Source organism: Elephantulus edwardii, unplaced genomic scaffold, assembly GCF_000299155.1.
Source record: "Elephantulus edwardii isolate Elephantulus edwardi_28Jun2011 unplaced genomic scaffold, EleEdw1.0 scaffold00016, whole genome shotgun sequence".
Lineage (NCBI taxonomy): Eukaryota > Metazoa > Chordata > Mammalia > Macroscelidea > Macroscelididae > Elephantulus > Elephantulus edwardii.
In genome coordinates, this window is record NW_006399766.1 from 18590078 (window position 1) to 18607623 (window position 17546).

The following is a 17546-nucleotide window of genomic DNA, read 5'->3' on the forward strand; positions in this document are numbered from 1 at the left end:
TAGCTAAAAAAATTCAATGACATTTTCCAAAGAAATGTGTTCAAAATGGTGACTTTCACAAAGATGTACATTTGTTTTAAATGAAAAAAAAAATACCTATGGAAAAAAACTTGTTTCACAGATAACTTATATTGCATTAGTGATATGAATGCCAGTGTACAAATAAGAGCCATAGATTCTGTTTTAATTAGGTCTGAAAGATCAATATAAATATTGATGGGGAGTGTTTTATACCCCAAACTCCAATATTCCAACTCTGTCCTGTCATTATAATTTGTAAAAACCTTAACGACGCAGTGAGTCGAGTTTTCTTAACTTCAACGATGTGTTAGAGGACAAGGCGTCTTGGTTTGAAGAATTTGCTGGATCGGAAGGCCGGAACAGTACTCGACCACGATGATTAAATACATAAAATGATGGATGATTCCTTAATGTATCAAATGTCCTGAAAAGGGGGGGAAAAGCATCAATTTCAAGTATATGTTCATAAATGCCTTTGGAAATTAAGGAAGTTTTCAATGAATTATGAAACTGCTCTACTGGTTATATTTCAAACTAAATATAAATCCATGAAATCAGACTGTAAATGTTAATAATACTTTATCTCATATTTTCCTATTAGGTAAAATAAGAAACAGAGAAGCCCTCAGAATTCTTTTAATTCCACTATTCTTATTCCTTCTAGAGTGAATGGTAACAAGTACTAGCTCAACTTGAATCAACCTTGTAAATCTAATACAAGCCCATAAAACAGTGTAGACAAAAACAAACAACCCAACACAAACTCTGAGCTGGAATTAAGCTCATGCTTTAAGCTCAACTTTAAGCAAAACAACAGACAAGGTTATGCAACCAGTAACACCACTGAGGTACTCACTCCTTAGGACAATCAATCATGTGAAATCAAAAGGGCAGTATTTGCTCAGGGAAGAAGCTCACAGGCAAGAAGGGCTAAGATAGAAGGTTGATAAGAATAATCACAGGGAGAAAGTGCAAATACACATTGTAATTAAATGTGGGGCCTGTAATGCCATTAAACAAAAAGCTGTATTGAAAACAAATTTGCTCTGTAAACTTTCACTCAAAGCACAATGAAAAATTTAAAAAAAAAAAAAAAACAAAAAAAACCAACCAACCAACCCCACTTAGATTGCCTCTTTGGTCATTCTGAAAAATCAGAATAGAGGACAAAATCCTCTATTCAAGCTACATGAGTAGCTTCCTAAGAAACTTTCAAGAACAGTTTAAGAAAAAAAATTCCTTTTGGCTCTCTATATCTACTGTTGTCCAAAAGCATATATTCTGCTATCACCTGCTCAATACCTCTCACTCATTAACTCACTGTGTTTCCCAAAGGCTGTAAATGACACAGGAGGAGACAATCCATGGTTCTCCTGTGGAGTGGCTGAGCTGGCAACCTAACTATGGACTGTGCTACCAGAGTTCCTATTATGGAGAAGGAAGGCGAATAAAACTCATGAAAATAACTAAGGAGTATGTTATTAGGGTAGGATTATTACTCATAATGACTCCATGTGACAGAGAAGAACTGCCCCTTATGTTTTCCTGGGCACGTGGCCAAGAGGAACCAGTCCTTGGAGAAGGACATCACGCTCAGCAGGGTGGAGGGACAGTGCAGGAGAGGAAGATCCTGGATGAGATGGACTGACATAGTAACTGGGGTAATGGGAATAGGCATGTCAGAGTCAGTGAGACTGCCTCAGGATAGGGCAGGCTTCAGAGCTGTGGCTGTATGTTGCAGGCAACGTGACAGTGCATAACAATAACAACAAACTCCATGTGGACTTTCTCCTATGGAGCTGCTGGGTGATTTCAAACTTTCAACCTTTCAATTACCAGTCAAGTGCCACCAGAGCACGTCTCCAGAAGAAAAACAGGAAGACAAAAGTACGTTAACAAATATACTTTAATACAGGATTGGAAAATGACCTGGGAAGAAGAGTTTATGCCACAGACTTGAGTGATATGATTGAGAAAAGAGAAAACCCTCAATTTCTCGAAAAAATAAGTTGGAGAAGAATACGGAACAATACTCGAAATTATAAAAATGGCCAGGTTTGCTGGTCTGACAGACTGGTGGAGCTGCTGTGACCATGGATAACCCTAGTTATCCTTCAAAACTGGAACAAAATCATCCCTATGACTCAATTTTCACATAAACAATAGTCTTCTGAGATGAATAATCTCATCAAGGAGACACTCACTCCTTAGAACAATCAACCAAACAAGACTAAAAGGGTAGGGATGAAGTGCAGATAGCAGGAAGGGGTAGGATAGAAGGATTGATAGAAAGGAGAATCACAGGGAAGTGAAAAGACTATAGTAATGTACTAAAACATAATGCATATGCATGGCTGAATTGAAAACCAATGTGCTTTGCAAACTTACTCAAATCACAATTTTTAAGTTAAAAAAATTCAAATAAAGTGATCAGATTTTTTTAAAACAACAACAAAAAACACACTCAGCTGGAATATGAAGGTTAAAAGAGGAAAGGAGAAGAAAAGGGGGAGAGTGGTTAAAATCTCAGAGGGAGTATCTTTCAATTTGTCTATTTTCATTCATTCATTCATCCATCCATCCAACTAACGAACAATTAATTTTTTTCAAACAATTAATTTTAAGCAACGTGCAAGCACCATAATGTAAAAAACATCTTATTTTAATATCAATAATCTGAAAATCAGCCTCCATTTTTCCTATAATGGTAAACACTATCTCAGTATTTTCACCTCATTTACTCATAGAAACAGCACAATCAAAAACAAGATCAACCTTTTGGTACCAGAAAACATACATTTAAAATACATAAATGAAAAATCTCTCTGTGAAAAGAACCACTGAAGAAAAGAGAAAGACTTACTTATTTTTCAGTTCTGATGTGGCATCCATATCTTTAAACTCCCCTGCGATATGAACTATACCGTAACAGGTAACTGCAAAGGCCAGAAGTGTTTGAAGCACTATCTGTAAATATGGACACTAAGATTACTAAACAATATACAAATGTCAGTATATACATTTTTCATTTTCTGTCCCTTTTGAGGCTCTAACAGACCAAACTGCTACTCATGAAGGAGTCAATTCTCACTTTAAATGATTTGGACTCAAAACACAATAAAAACCTCTGCAAACTCCATGATTCAGGGACACAACCCCTTTGAACACTTTCATAGATGAGTTTAACATGCTCAAATTAACAAAAACAGGCACAAAGCAGTTTAGAACTCAATTATAATGAAAGTTTCAAATGCATTTTGCTGACTAGTTCATATGCAAAAGTCTGTGCATCTGTTTACACTTTAAAGAAAAACAATAGGAAGGCTACTCGCTCACCACCCAGTTAAAGAAATAAAACATTATCAGTAGCTTTCAAATCCCATGTGTTCCTCAGCAATTTCTCTTTTTCCCTTCCTCTAAAACTACTGTCCCAAATTTTGTACTAACCAACAAGACCAGTTCTTTTCCTTGTAATTTTACCAGTTATACATCTATCTCTAAAACCACATATACACATGCATGTTTGTTTAGCCTGTTTGAACTGTGTATAAATCAACTCAAGTGTATTCTTCTGGGTCTAGCTTTTCTCTCTTGACTTTGTAAGATCCAGCTCTGTTCTAAGACAAAGCAGGACACCATTCAGTTCCATCGTACTCTGCATTTCATTATATGAAAACATCACAATTTATCCATTCTACTGTTGAGAAGTAATTGAATTGTTTTCTAATAGCTTTGATATGCAAATAATACCAATATGAACACTCTTATTCTTAAGCCTTAGTACACAGGGTTGATATTGCTGAGGACAGGCTAAGGAGATGTTCAACTTTATTAAGTAACAACAAACTGTTTTCAAAAGATTGTGCAACAAAAGTGTTTAAGAGTATAGGTATATTATTTTCTTGACTGTAATTTTCTGTATCTTTCAAATTTTCCAATTTGCAATTGAAATTTATGTAAAACAAACCTAAAAAGAATATATGCTTACACACACACACACACACACACACGATGGATTGCAGAGCATGGAAACAGCCCAAATGTCTAACCACAACTGAATGGGTTGAGAAATTATGGCACATTCACACGATGGAATACTATGCAGCACTCAGGAGCAATGATTTTGTAAATCACTACCTAACTTTGGAGGGACTAGAGAGCATTATGCTAAGTGAACTAACTCAGACCCATAAGAACAAATACTGTATAAGACCATTATTGTAGAACTAGTATGAGGATCCAAGGAGGGGACTGTAGGAGCAGAGGGGTAAGAATGAGGGGATGGTCGTACAATTTGATGGGGGAGGGGGTGGTGGTGAAGGAAATGGGAGAGATTCAGTGTGAAAAACAATGTATATGAGCTTTGTTAATAAACTGGTATAAAAAAGTGCCACAAACCGCTCCCCCCAAAAAAACCACAAAGGTGATGGGATGAGTTCATACACACATACACCCCCAACCTTAATTATAGATAACTAATGTCAAAATTAGCCACAAGCTATTATTCAAATTTCCAAAATTAAAACCAAATGCCCTACCAGTGCCCATTGCTATGCTGCGTATACCAAGGCCTAATTCATACAGTGAATCATAGACACTGTGAACAAAAATGTGGTAAAGTCTTTATGAATTGTCATGAAAACACATTTAAGATTATCACATTTTAAAAAGCTATTTATGATACTATGTATACATGCATCTTAGGGGAAAAATTGTGTATATTAGATAAAACTATACTGTTATAAAGACAGTGTTTTTTATGTGTGGGAAGAATACTAAACTAGTATAACCCAAACTGTGGAACTAATTCAAATTGTTAACAATGTTTGCTGTATCTTGGGAGTAGAGGTGGAATTTCTAAGAAAAGGAGTTAGCTTTAATTTTTACATTTAATGCTTGAGTCTATTACAAAGAATATATTACTTTGGTAATTTAAATTCCAGAAGGGCTAAAAATTGTGAGTGAAGCTAAAATATACATCATTTAAAGTTAAAAAAAAAAAAGCACATACCAAACCCATTTCCTTGTTTTTCTTTCATTTCATCTTTTATATGTGTGTCCAAAAAAAGCTTCTTTAAAACTTTACATAAATCTTTTAGTAAGATAAAGCCAAATAATCCATGTTTTAAATCTGTTTCATACTATAAATGGAAAAATTTTTGGAAAGACTATTGTGACAGTTCTAGAAATGAAAACAGAAATCTTTTCCTTTTCCATTCTTTGGGTTTTACTATAAAGGAAAAATATTATTCCATGTTTAGAAAATTTTAAGGGCATAAGAATCAGTAAAAAGACTTATAAGCTATGTGGCTAATTTTAAAATTATTTTTAATGGAATATAAATTACAAACTTACATCTATTGGTAGTGATTCATCTTCCTTTTCTGTTAATCGCATATAAGAACGATCTATAAACCAGAAGCATACCATTAAAGAAATTGTAGCCTTTTTTAAAAAAAATGCAAATAAATCAATAAACAAAAAAGGGGTTCATTTATATAAGCAATTAAGTACTGCTAATACCAGATTCCTCAAAAACTTTCATTTCCTAATCAATCAGCCTTACCTTAATAAAATATTTTATTCTCACATTGACCTGCTTATAAAATGGGGTAAGAATAAAAGATGAGCGAGTCCAGGGCAGAAATGCTTACTTTTTCTGACTACAAGAAAGCTAAAAACATCTGACAGTAAGCAAAAAGAAAAATTCTTTTACTAACTGGACAAAGAAATGACAATCATTAAGTTGAAAGAAAATCTCAGGTCTGAAATAGCTTCAGTCTCACAGCTATGGACACAGTCAGTTTCAGGTCAATTCTGACTCAAAGCAACTTTATGTGTCAGAATAAAGTGGTGCTCCACAGGTTTTGGGGTTTGTTTTTTCTTTCCCAATGGTTAATTTTCCAGAAGTAGATGGCCACCTTTTCTCCTGCAGCTCTTCCAGGTAGGCTTAAAGCAATCCAGTGCATTAATAATTTGCATCACCCAGGAGCTCGGTAAACTGTTCCAAGTGATGTTATGTGCTGTCAAGCTGATCACAATTCATAGGAACTTGATTTATGACATGTTGAAAGCAGAACACCAGGTCTTTTCTCCCACAGAATCACTGGAGGAGTTGAACTACCAACCTTTCAGCTATTATCCAAGTGTTTAACTACTGAACAACCAGGGCTCTCTGTGCTGAATAAGTAATGACTAAAACCCCAAGACTATTGCTATGGAGTTGATTCGGACTAATAGCAACCTTCCATCAGATTTTCCAAGGCTGTAAATCTTTCCAGGAGGAGATAGCCCATCTTTCTCCCTCAGAGCAGCTGGTTGATTCAAACTGCTCAGCTCTTGGTTGATTAGCAGTACAGTGCATAACACACTACCCCAACAGGGTTCCTTTCTTGTAGTAATAACTCACTGGCATCCAGTTGGAACCCACGTATAGCACTGGGTTTGCAAGTCTGTAAATCTCACAGGAGAAGAATGCCCATCTTTCTCCTGAGGAACCACGGGTGGATTTGAACCACCAAAGCTGAGTCTCTGGGTTAGCAGATCTCTTTGTGTACTGAGTAATTGTTGTTAAGTGTCACGACGTCAGTGTCTAGGAACAATGGATCTAACCCTGCTCCACCCTGGCCATCCTCATCATCTCTGGCACAACAGAGTCCATTGCTGAAGTCAAACCATCTTGTTGGAGGTCTTCCTCTCTTTCACTGATCATCTTTCCAAGCATGATGTCCCTCTTCCAAGGATTAGCCTCGCCTATAACCAAAGTATGAAAGACAAAGCTTCATCATCTTTGCTTCCAAGGGACACTGGTTGCACCTTTTCAGGACGTATCTTTGTTCTTTTGTCCGTACATGGAATATTCAGTACTGTTTTCCAGCATCACAACGCAAAGACATCAACTCTTCTGTCCTCCTTATTCATTGTCCAGATCTCTGATACACAGCAGGTGACTGAGGAGACCATGGTTTCAATTAGGTACACTTTAGTCTTCAAACTAACATCTGCTCCTAAGCATTCTGGAGAAGTCCCTGACAGCTGACATGCACAATGCACATCTCCTGATTTCCTGACTGCTAGTATCAAGGGTGTTGTGGATCCAAGTGAGGTGAAATAATTGGCAGATTCATTCCTTTCTCCATCTATCACAACGTTGACTGTTGGTCCTGTAGTGGTCTAGTCGATAGTGGTATGGAAATTATTTCCCAGAGACAATGCTGGACCAGTGGTGGAAAAGGAATCCTAAGACATTTTCTACCACTACCATTTAGTTTCTAATTCTACTACTAGCTTAACCGTAGGAGACAGAAAGGTACAGAGGTTCTCCAATTTACTGTTGGTTCTGAGAGAAGCCAATTATCTCTTTTATCTGTATATTCACATATGCATATACACACATATTATCACTTTTATTGCCTTCTATTATCAACATCTTTAGAAATTCAATATTTGTCTTGAGGGGTTGGCATGGGCGCAATCTCAACAAATTGTATGCTTGAACAAAATGTAGATTACTAATAAAATATTATTTAAAAAGTACAATTATAAATGTGAAGTACAATTATATAAGTGAAGACTTACATAAAAGAAAAAGATCTAATTCAGAGGCTTATTAACCTACTTTTTAATACTAGCCCTCCAATTTACTACATCTCATTCAATCTAAGAAAGTCTCTGACTACATTAACTCAGAGTGTTAAAATGTGGAGGTGTGAGTTCTGTTTTAGAATCCAAATAAACACATGATTGTTTATCTTTTCACTGCTTCTGTTTCCATGGCAGTAAAATGGGAGTGATGTGAGGGGTAAATGAGATAAGGTACAGAGGTGCACTGGTGTAACTCATTGCAGCAAACACCACAGCCCCAAAGCCACTGCTACAACCTGGCATGACACAATTAGTCTTGAAGTAAATATCAGTCTCCTCCCAGCACAAACATTATATGTACCATTGCAATGATAAACTCCTGAGACATTCTCATTACTTCAAATATAAAAACAAAACTAATTCTAGATTCAGTAATGTTATTTTGGACTTAAAAAAATTTCAATTGTTTTGAATTAACATTCTCTCTCCTAATAGCATCTTTAGAGACATTTCTTAAAGTTTGGGAGTTTATCCTAAGGATGGATTAAAAAAAAATACCCAAACCAATAGAAAAAGAAAAATTATATTTTTATTATCCTACATTTTGTTCAATTATCAGCTAGCTTTCTTCTATGCATGAAGCCTAATGTGACACTATTACCTTTACCAGGCATTTCCTGGTCTATGAAATGAAGCCATTAAGACTCTACTTGCATTACTAATTATACAGTTGAAACTTAGTGTAGGAAATCACACAAGTACTCCAGGATATGTTCATCTCCTCCAGGATATGTTAATCTCCAGGACAGAGCTTCCTAAACTTCCATGCACATACAAATCTCCTGAGGCTCTTACTAAAATGCAAACTGGGACTCAGCAGGTTTGCAGTGGGGCCTGAGATGCTGTAGTATGAACAAGCTCCCAGGAGAAGCCCATGATCCTGGTCTGGTGACCACTTTGAGCAGTGAAACACTCTGCCACTTTTCTTAATTCTTTGTCCAAAACAACTAACAGCATTCACCACTATGCATTCTTATTTAGTGAACATACTGTCTATATTGCTCTTAATCTACTTTTTCCCCACTAGATTCTGAGCCATGTCACTCACTATCACTGTACCCTAGTACCTAAGCACAGCATAATTTCAATCAATTACCAAAGACTTTATCTTATAAAACAGTCTAGTATTGAAGCTCTAAAGTCAAACTCCTTGGGTTTGAATCCTGGCCTCAACACGTATCATCTCTGTACTTCTGTACAAGTTTCCACCTTCATGTGTCTCAGATGCTTCAACTTTCAGAAGGGAATAATACTACCAATTACCTCACTGGGCTTCGGGGAAAATGAAATGATATAATACAAGTGTAAGATAGCCTGGCACACAGCACTTAATAAATGTTACTACTACTTGTTACCATTAAAGATTGGAGCTTTGCAAAAAATATCACAGGCCAAAGAAGACTAGAGAAATATGACAACAAACTTTTTGGACTGGACCATGAAACAGAAGAAAGACAGTAAAGGAAACTGGTAGAAATTAAATACAGGCTAGACTTTAATAGTAATTTACCAATGTCAGTTTCTTAGTTGTGACACTACAGAGTGGTATTTTAAGAAAGTAACAATGGGTAAACCCGACAAAAGGTACACAGTTGATGTTCCTTTGTAACTTTTATGTAAATCTAAAATTTCTGAACACAAAAGATTTTAATCTATAATCAATCTTGTCAAGCTAAATGTTTTTCTAACACATATATGTAGGGAGTAAATTATTAGATAATTTCGACTATATAATAAATAGAACAAAAGACTTCACTTTGAAAAAAACACCTGGGCTTTGGAGGAATCATGAGACATATTTCTCTGCTTTATTTCAGGAGATGGAAAGTAATGTAAGTAAAGGGGGAAAATCCAACTGAATTTCCTTTTTTTCACTCAATACATTATTCCAGACACTGTTTACAAACTATACTGTTCCTGTCTTCTGAGCTCTATAGGCTAGGGCAGAGGTCGGCAAACCTTTCCTGCAAAGAGCCAGAGTTAAAATGTTCGATTTCACCGGCCATTCTGCCTCTATCACAACTACTCAACTCGGCCACAGGAAGGCAGTCTGAAACACATTCCCCAATGAATGAGTATGCCTTTGTTCCAAGAAAATGTTATAGATGGGGAATGAAATTTGCATTTTAGATCCTTTTCACAGACCCTAAAATGCTATTCTTCCTCTGTTATGTTTTCTCCATGGCCATCACAAAATGTTAAAAAATAAATTCTTAACTCTACAAAAACAAGAGGACAGCTGCGTGTGGCCCACGTGCTATATTGCTTACTGAATCCTGGCCTGGGAGAAAAGATCCCCTCCATCCCCCCCAAAAAATCAGGTGGCTCAAGAGTGTACCACATCCTCTGCTGGGCTTTATGTTTCTTAGGGACAATTTAATTGTATTTGTACTACGTTTTCTAATTTATTAAGTGTTTTAAAACATTTTCTTCTTCCATGTAAACTTCCCAGTCATTCAAATCCACCTCTCTGCAACTCAGAGAAAACCAAGCGACTTGGCCAAGGTCACACGGACTTGGTGGAAAGCACGTTTTAAGAAACCGCTCGCAGGACTCCTAGTCCAGTGCTCTTCCTTCTCCACCACAGTGCCTCCCAGAGGGAATGGTTTCCTTTAACTTCCCAGGCTGTGCCTGGACAGCCCAGGGGAGCCCGAGATGTTGGTTACCTAGCTGTCAAGAGACTTGGGCCATGCTGATCAGTCCCACACATTGCCTACTCGGCTCCATGCTGATGCGACATCACTTATCTCGGTCTCGGACCATCTCTGTCAACCCCGCCCCGTTCAGCGCGCTCTCCCAAACACTCCTGCTCTAACCCTCCCGCAATCTCACTCAAACTTCAACCTTCTTCTTAGAGAGCCCTGCATTGCTTCTTCTCTTAGGCACTCCGAAACTCTTAAGGCCTCAAACGATCATTTCTGGGACACTCGGCCCGACACTCCCCAAGGGGCGCGCCCACACACAATCTCCCGGGTCCCGCCCCTGAGCGGTGCCCGACCCTCAGGCACTTACGCTGCGCAGCGGAAAAGGCTGCATGGGCTAGGGCAAAGAGGCCAAGGCCCACCACCCCCTTCCACAGCGACGGCGCCATAATCCTCGGAGGAGCAGCAGTCCTACAAAAGCAAACAGTACTACCACCGGCTGCTACCACCGGCAGTTGTGCGCGCAGCGCGGGGAGATGACGTCACGGGAGCGCTAGGCGCCAAGTGCCTCTGTGGTACAAGCTACCGAGCCTTGAGCAAGCGGAAACAGGCGTGACGGGAAGAAGGGAAAATGTCAACGAGACTCTCGGAGCCTGCGTGGTGCGGCCGGCCGGGAGGGGCGTGAACCTTGCGGAGAGCGTGAACGAAGAGTGGAAGGTGGAAGACACTGTGTGGAAGGTGGAGAGGATGGGCGCCAGCCAATGAGCGCAGCCATAGGGTGATCAGGGTGTGTCCTCGGGAAGGCAGAGAAGCTGATAGGCTGGCGGCTGATAGGGTCTGGGCTCTGGATGCCATTCTAGATCACTGATTTTTATCAGACCTTTCCCCCCATTGAAACCTTATCTCCCCGTCTTGTTTTAAGCAATTTTAAATTTTGGCAGACAGGTTCTGTTCTTCAGCCCTCTGGGAGCCAGCACTTTGGTTAGGGGCCGAGGGGACGTGCAGGACAACTGGCCCTTGGCACGCAGGGATGCGCAGTGTTAGTTCTCATCTCCTTACCTTCGAAAGGTGTTGGAGAAAGATTCTCACTGAAAGGGCTGAAGCTTAGTGGGAGTGTTTTATCATAAAGTTAGTTCATTTACATTCGAGAGGAAATTGCACAGAAAAGAATAAAAAGATGCTAATAGCGCATTTCTTTCTTGTAAATGATTAGAAATGTACTCTCATCTTGATTTTTCTTTGTCTTCAATCCCCGAAAAATACAGACTTTCAGTGCTGAGGTCCTAAATCACAAATAAAATTTAAAAATTTATTTTTAAAATAAAGAGATTCTCCCCTGAACCTTCCTAGTGAGCAAGCTCGCCTGCTTACTCACTCACTCACTCATTCCTACCGCTACCGCCGTCTAGATAATTCAGTGTTTCCAAATCTACATCTCTTTCTCAAATATCTCACTTTAACTCCGACTCTGTATTTCCAACGACCTCCTGGACATTCATTCCCATGAAATGGTCCTTCGGTACTTCAAATTGGCAATTCACCATCCCCCCCCAAATCTGTACCAATTCCTCTAGTGTCCCTTTGAAAGATAGGTTATGGCTGGATGCTGTGGAGTCAGTACCCACCCATACCTGATCCTCCAGCGGGCACTAATTTGTACAAACGGGAGGATATTGCCCACCCTTTTCCCGTGGAGCAGCTGGTGGTTTGAAACTCTGATTTAGAGATTGCAGCTCAGCTTCTAACCACTAGACCACCAGAGCTCCCTCCTGGATAGGTAAAGCTTTGCAAAAGACAAATCATAAAGTGAAAGTAAAATATGGCCCAACATTCTTTCCCCACCTTGTTGGAATTATGATCAATCCCTTTCCCCACCTTGTTGGAATTATGATCAATCCCTTTCCCCCCATTTTTTGTTATTATTCATCCATTCATGCACATTTCCCTCCTTCTGACCATCCCTTTTAAATTGACAATAACCCCATTCTTGATCTCTCTTAGCATACTCTACTTTTAAAAATTTTTTGTTATAAAAAATTTTTTTTGTTATGATTTGGATGAAAATTTAAAGAATAAATTAGTTTTCTATTCAACAATTTATATGCACTTTGTTTTATGACATCACTTGCAAGTTCCACAATGTCATAACACTGTTCCCACTTCTTCCCTGTCTTTCTCCATTCCGTTTATCCTTTGCAGTCTCTTCTTGACTTCTGAACTTAGTCGCCAGGCAAAACCTGCACCTTTGGTTCCTGTGTTTGATTTTACTAAGGAGTGCATCCCTCCCTGATGTTACCATTTAGTGTGTGAATATATTTTTTTTTTAAGTTTGTAAGCCTATCTATTGCTTGACTGAAAATTAACCGATGGGGATGAGTTCTGTTCTAAGCCTGATGAGTGTCTAAGGACCAGTCTTGGGGTTCCACCAGTCTCTATTAGACCAATAAATCTAAAATTCTTTTATGATTTTGAGTTTTGCTCCACATATTTCTCCCACTCTATCCAGGACCTTCTATAGTGGACTCATTCAATCTGCTGGATTTTCTTATATCAACTAATATAAAATAACGGAAGCTCTGGTGGCATAGTTTCTGGTGGCGAGTTTCACTGCTAACCATTGGGGCTTGAGCTTCCAGTGGTTCAAATCCATCAACGACTCAGTGTGAGGAAGATAAGCAGTCTGCTCTCTTAGTGATCAGGTCTTGGAAGCTAGCGGGGCTCTTGTTTTTAGGCGCCATCAAGTAGCCTGCGACTCATAACGACCCTAGGTACAAAAGCCCTAAACCCTGTTCTGTCCTAACAAACTCACTGTCTCCGACACACCTACCCCATTACCCCAGTCACTGAATCAATTCACCTCATCGAGGGTCTTCCTCTTCTGCGCTGTCCCTCCACCCTCCCAAGCATGATGTCCCTCTCCAAGGACTGATCCCTCCTTGCAACATGTCCAAAGTTTGTCAGACTAAACTTCAGAATCCTTGCCTCCAAGAAGCACCCTGGTTTCACCCTCTTTAGAATGAATCTATTTGTTCTCTTAGCAGTTCATAGTATATTCAATACTCTTGTCCAGCACCACAGCTCAAAGGCATCAACTCTCCTTCCATCATCCCTAGTCATTGTCCAGCTCTCTGATGCATAACAAGTAATTGCAAAGACTACGGCCTGGATCAGGCGAACCTTAGTCTCCAGACTGACAGCCTTGCTCTTCAGCACTCTGGAGAGGTCTCTGACCAGGAGACTTTCCCAGTGCAATTCATCTTTTAATTTCCAGGTTGCTGGTGCCAAGAATGTTGATGGTGGAGCCAAGCAAGCTCTATGAGTCGGAAATGACTCAATGACAGTGAGTTTGAAGGTATGTGTTTTTTTAAAGCTATTTCATATAAACTAACCATATAAATTGGTCTTTTTTGTGCTCTGTTTCACTCAGCATAATGTTTTCAAGTTTCATCCATTTTGTAGCATAGGTCAGAACTTTATTTTTCTTTTTGGCAGAATTACACTCCATTATGTGGGTATGGATTGTGTGGTCTGAGCTTCTAGCCTAGAGGCCACCCTTTTTTTGTGGTTTGAATCCACTAACTTCTGGGCAGGAAAAGGATGGGAAATCCTGTGTGACTTATGGTCTGAAAACCCACTGGAGGGTTGTTACTGATTTTGTACGTGCATGCCACATTTTGTTTGTCCAGTCACCTGTTGATGCTGTTGTATAACCTCCTTTCACATTTGCTAGAAATAAAATGGTTAATTTATGTTCAGAGGGACTTTTAGTTGGTTTTATCTGTGAATTCCAACCTAAAAGGAAGGTACTTTACTTATAAGTACTATATTGGTCAAATAAGTACCTTGGATCCACTTTCTAAGGTGGAGTTAATCCCAAAGGTGCAAAGTACAGTTAGTTAGTGGTGGCACCAGTTTCAAGAGCTTATTGAACAAAAGTCAAACATCCTGTGAAAGAGCATTTAAATTCCTAAGTGAAACTAAAGGAATGCCTTTCCTTTCTCCCAAAGAAACTGATTTTTTTACAAAGATAGTATTTGTGAAGACTCATCACATTTCTTTGGATACTTCATGGAATAGAGAAAGAACTGTTACTCCAGGAATGTTGGGATTTTTTTTTAAAGTTAATTGTTTATTAACCTTATTAGACCCCGAAGTCTCTTCATGCCGCATTCATCCATGTCACCATTTCCCATGCAGATTTTCCCCTACCTAGAACATATCTTTCCTACCCAGATCAAAATTCCACTTTCCCCAAGAATACTTCCTTAAGAATCTATTAAAAGTATCCATAAGAGGTATGTGATAACAATGAAAGAATTTTCTTCCAAAGAAAGAAATTAGCTGGGGGGCGGATGGAGTGGGGAGCAGGGAGGAAAATGTGCCACAATAAATGAGTGGAAATCCAAGTTCTCTATAAACTTTCATTAAAATATCAATAATTTTAAAAAAGAGGTATGTGAAGTCCCTAACAGTTAATGTGCTTGGCAGCTAAATCAAGATAGAAAGTTCAAGACCTACTGATATACTTCCAACACTTCATACACTCAAAACCATATAGAATACAGTTCTGTTCCGACATACATGAGGTTCCTATGAGTCAGAATAAACTTCATGGTAACTGCTTTTGTTTTGTTTTAAGTAAGACTTATTACTCTATTATATGTACTAAACTATTCCTCAAGCTTTTTCTATTTATTATCACTTTCTTGCTTGACAAATTATAGAAGTTTACTTCCTACTGGGTAAACAGCTGTTTTCAGTATTCATGGTGAAATTGCATCCTCTTCATTTCTTTTTTTTTAAATGTCATCTTTGTTATTTTGCATACTTTAATTTTCAGAACAAAATAAACAAAACTCACAATACACAATATCCCAAAAAGTGATAGTGCTCATTGTAAAAGAAAAAACTCAAACAACAGCAAAATGTTTTCTTGAATCATTAAGTGGCATCTTCATATTTCTAATTTTGAATCTTAGTAAACAAGCTTGTGGTCAAACAATTCATATTTTTAAGATTTAATTTGTTGGTGGTCAGAAGCATAGCTCTGGAGCCAGATACTACTACAGTGCTTCTGAAAGTATATGGTCTGAAATTAGATTTAATTTTTCTTTCAATGACGTTGGACAAGATACTTAACTGCAGTATGCCTCAGTTTCTTTGCCTGTAATATAAAGATAACTTGCTTGATAAGGTAGTTGTCAAGATTGAAAACTATAATACATGTAAAGCATTTTAAATAGAATCACATATAGTGAGAACTTAGTAAACATTAACCATTATTATTATGATTATTGGTGGTGATGGTGGTAGTGACTCTTTTAGTTTGAATTTCCCAGATTAAAGAGCTCTTTTATTCCTTTGGCCTTTCCTAACACATCTATTACTTCTCCCTTTTAATTATTTTAATTGTTCTTCCCTGGACCTTTTCCAGATCTACTTCCCTTGGGGTTTTATTACCACATCTGCACAAAGTATCCAGGTAACTTCTTAGAGAGTAATATAGGATGATTCCTTTCTTTCTTTCAATTGATTAATTTTACCAAAAAATTATTGAGAACATTATTATAACAATCCTCTATGATCTCTAGAGAAAATAGAATAAAAATATTCTCTAGAACATTTTATGAAATCAGCATTACCCTAACACTAAAAGCAGACATAAATATAACAAAAAAGAAAGCCTCAAGCCAATAGTTCATATTTCTATAAATGTGAATTATAAAAAGGTTAATCCAACAATGTATAAAATAATATTATCGTAATAAGTTGATATTTATTCGAGGCATGTGAAGCTGATATTTTTTGTTGTTGTTCTTTTAAATTTATTATTAATTTCAATGAAGGATGATTCCTTTCAAATCATGTTTCCAGAGATAGTGCAAATCTGATTGTCTTTTTTACCACATTGGGTTGGTATACTCAGGGGAAAAAATCCAGCATCCTTAGAAAGGCAGTCTCCAAGTTGCTACTGAGATCTGTTTGCTTAACTATGTGGTTAAGAATTTGTAAGCAAGTTAGAACAGTGTGTACAGTCCTTATCTAGTTGTACTTTTTGTTCGAGGAAAAGGAGCCCTGGAGTGTGGTGTGAATGTGTAGGGCTCCAAATGGAAAAGTTAGTTAGTTCGTTTCTGTATCTTCTTTTGAATCTGGCTTGACTTTCCCACAGCTGCTTTGTTGATTTAATGCTCCAACCATTTCCTATTCTCTCTGTAACCTACAGATGGGGATGGAGAATATTACACCTTAGAAAATCCAGGGGGGCTATTTGTCTTTGCAATATAGGACCAGTGTGGGTCAGAATCCACAGTGAGCTACTTTTGGTTTGGTTTGCCCTGTCAAGACATAACACTTTTGTCCCTGCCTCCAAGGTGCCCTCTACCTATGAAATAACAGTCATTTAAATACATCAGGAAGACTAGAGATTTGCAACAGGGTGAGGGAGACACTCAGAGGAGGGGCTTCTAACCCAGCTTTTTTCTAAAAATTTATATTGATTTGCATGCAAAATTCATATATATTTTGTTTAAGTACATTAACCCAGTCTTTTTTTAAAAAACTTTTTAAATTATTATTTGTGTGTGTGTTTGACTGTGTGGATCATAACAAACTGTGGCTGACTCGGAGAAGAATGGGAATCCCAGAACATTTAATCATGCTAATGCGAAACCTATACTTGGACCAGGAGGCAGTCGTCAGAACAGAGCAGGGTAACACTGCATGGTTCAAAATTGGGAAGGGTGTACACCAAGGATGTGTCCTGTCTCCATACCTCTTCAACCTGTATGCAGAGCAGATTATCCTGGAGGCTGGGCTCTATGAGGAGAATTGTGGATCAGGATTGGTGGAAGATCTATTAACAATCTGTGTTATGCAGATGACACAACCCTGCTTGCTGAAACCGAAGAGGACCTCATGCACTTGCTGCAGAGGGTCAAGGACTGCAGACTTCAGTATGGACTGAGGCTCAATGTCAAGAAGACAAAGATTCTCACCACTGGACCAATTGGTAACATCAGGATGGATGGCAAAGAGATTGAGATTGTTCACCACTTCAGTTTGCTCGGCTCCACGGTCAACACTTTTGGCACCAGCAGTTAGGAAATCAAAAAACGTATTGACCTCTCTAAAGTACTCAAGAGCAACTGTGTCTCTCTGGAGACTAAGGTGCGCCTGATACAGGCCATGGTCTTTGCAATCACTTGTTATGCATCAGAAAGTTGGACAATGACTAGGGAG

General features: G+C 38.3%; 1 protein-coding gene across 1 annotated transcript; it reads right to left on the reverse strand.

The window, feature by feature from the left end:
* Window positions 1–285: 285 nt before the first annotated feature.
* MMGT1 (membrane magnesium transporter 1) lies at window positions 286–10756 on the reverse strand. Its single transcript, XM_006881816.1, has 4 exons — window positions 10678–10756; window positions 5377–5429; window positions 2885–2988; window positions 286–445 (listed from the first exon to the last, which is right to left on the reverse strand). Exons 1-4 carry the CDS (start codon window positions 10754–10756, stop codon window positions 286–288), a joined length of 396 nt encoding a protein of 131 aa, XP_006881878.1.
* Window positions 10757–17546: the final 6790 nt, after the last annotated feature.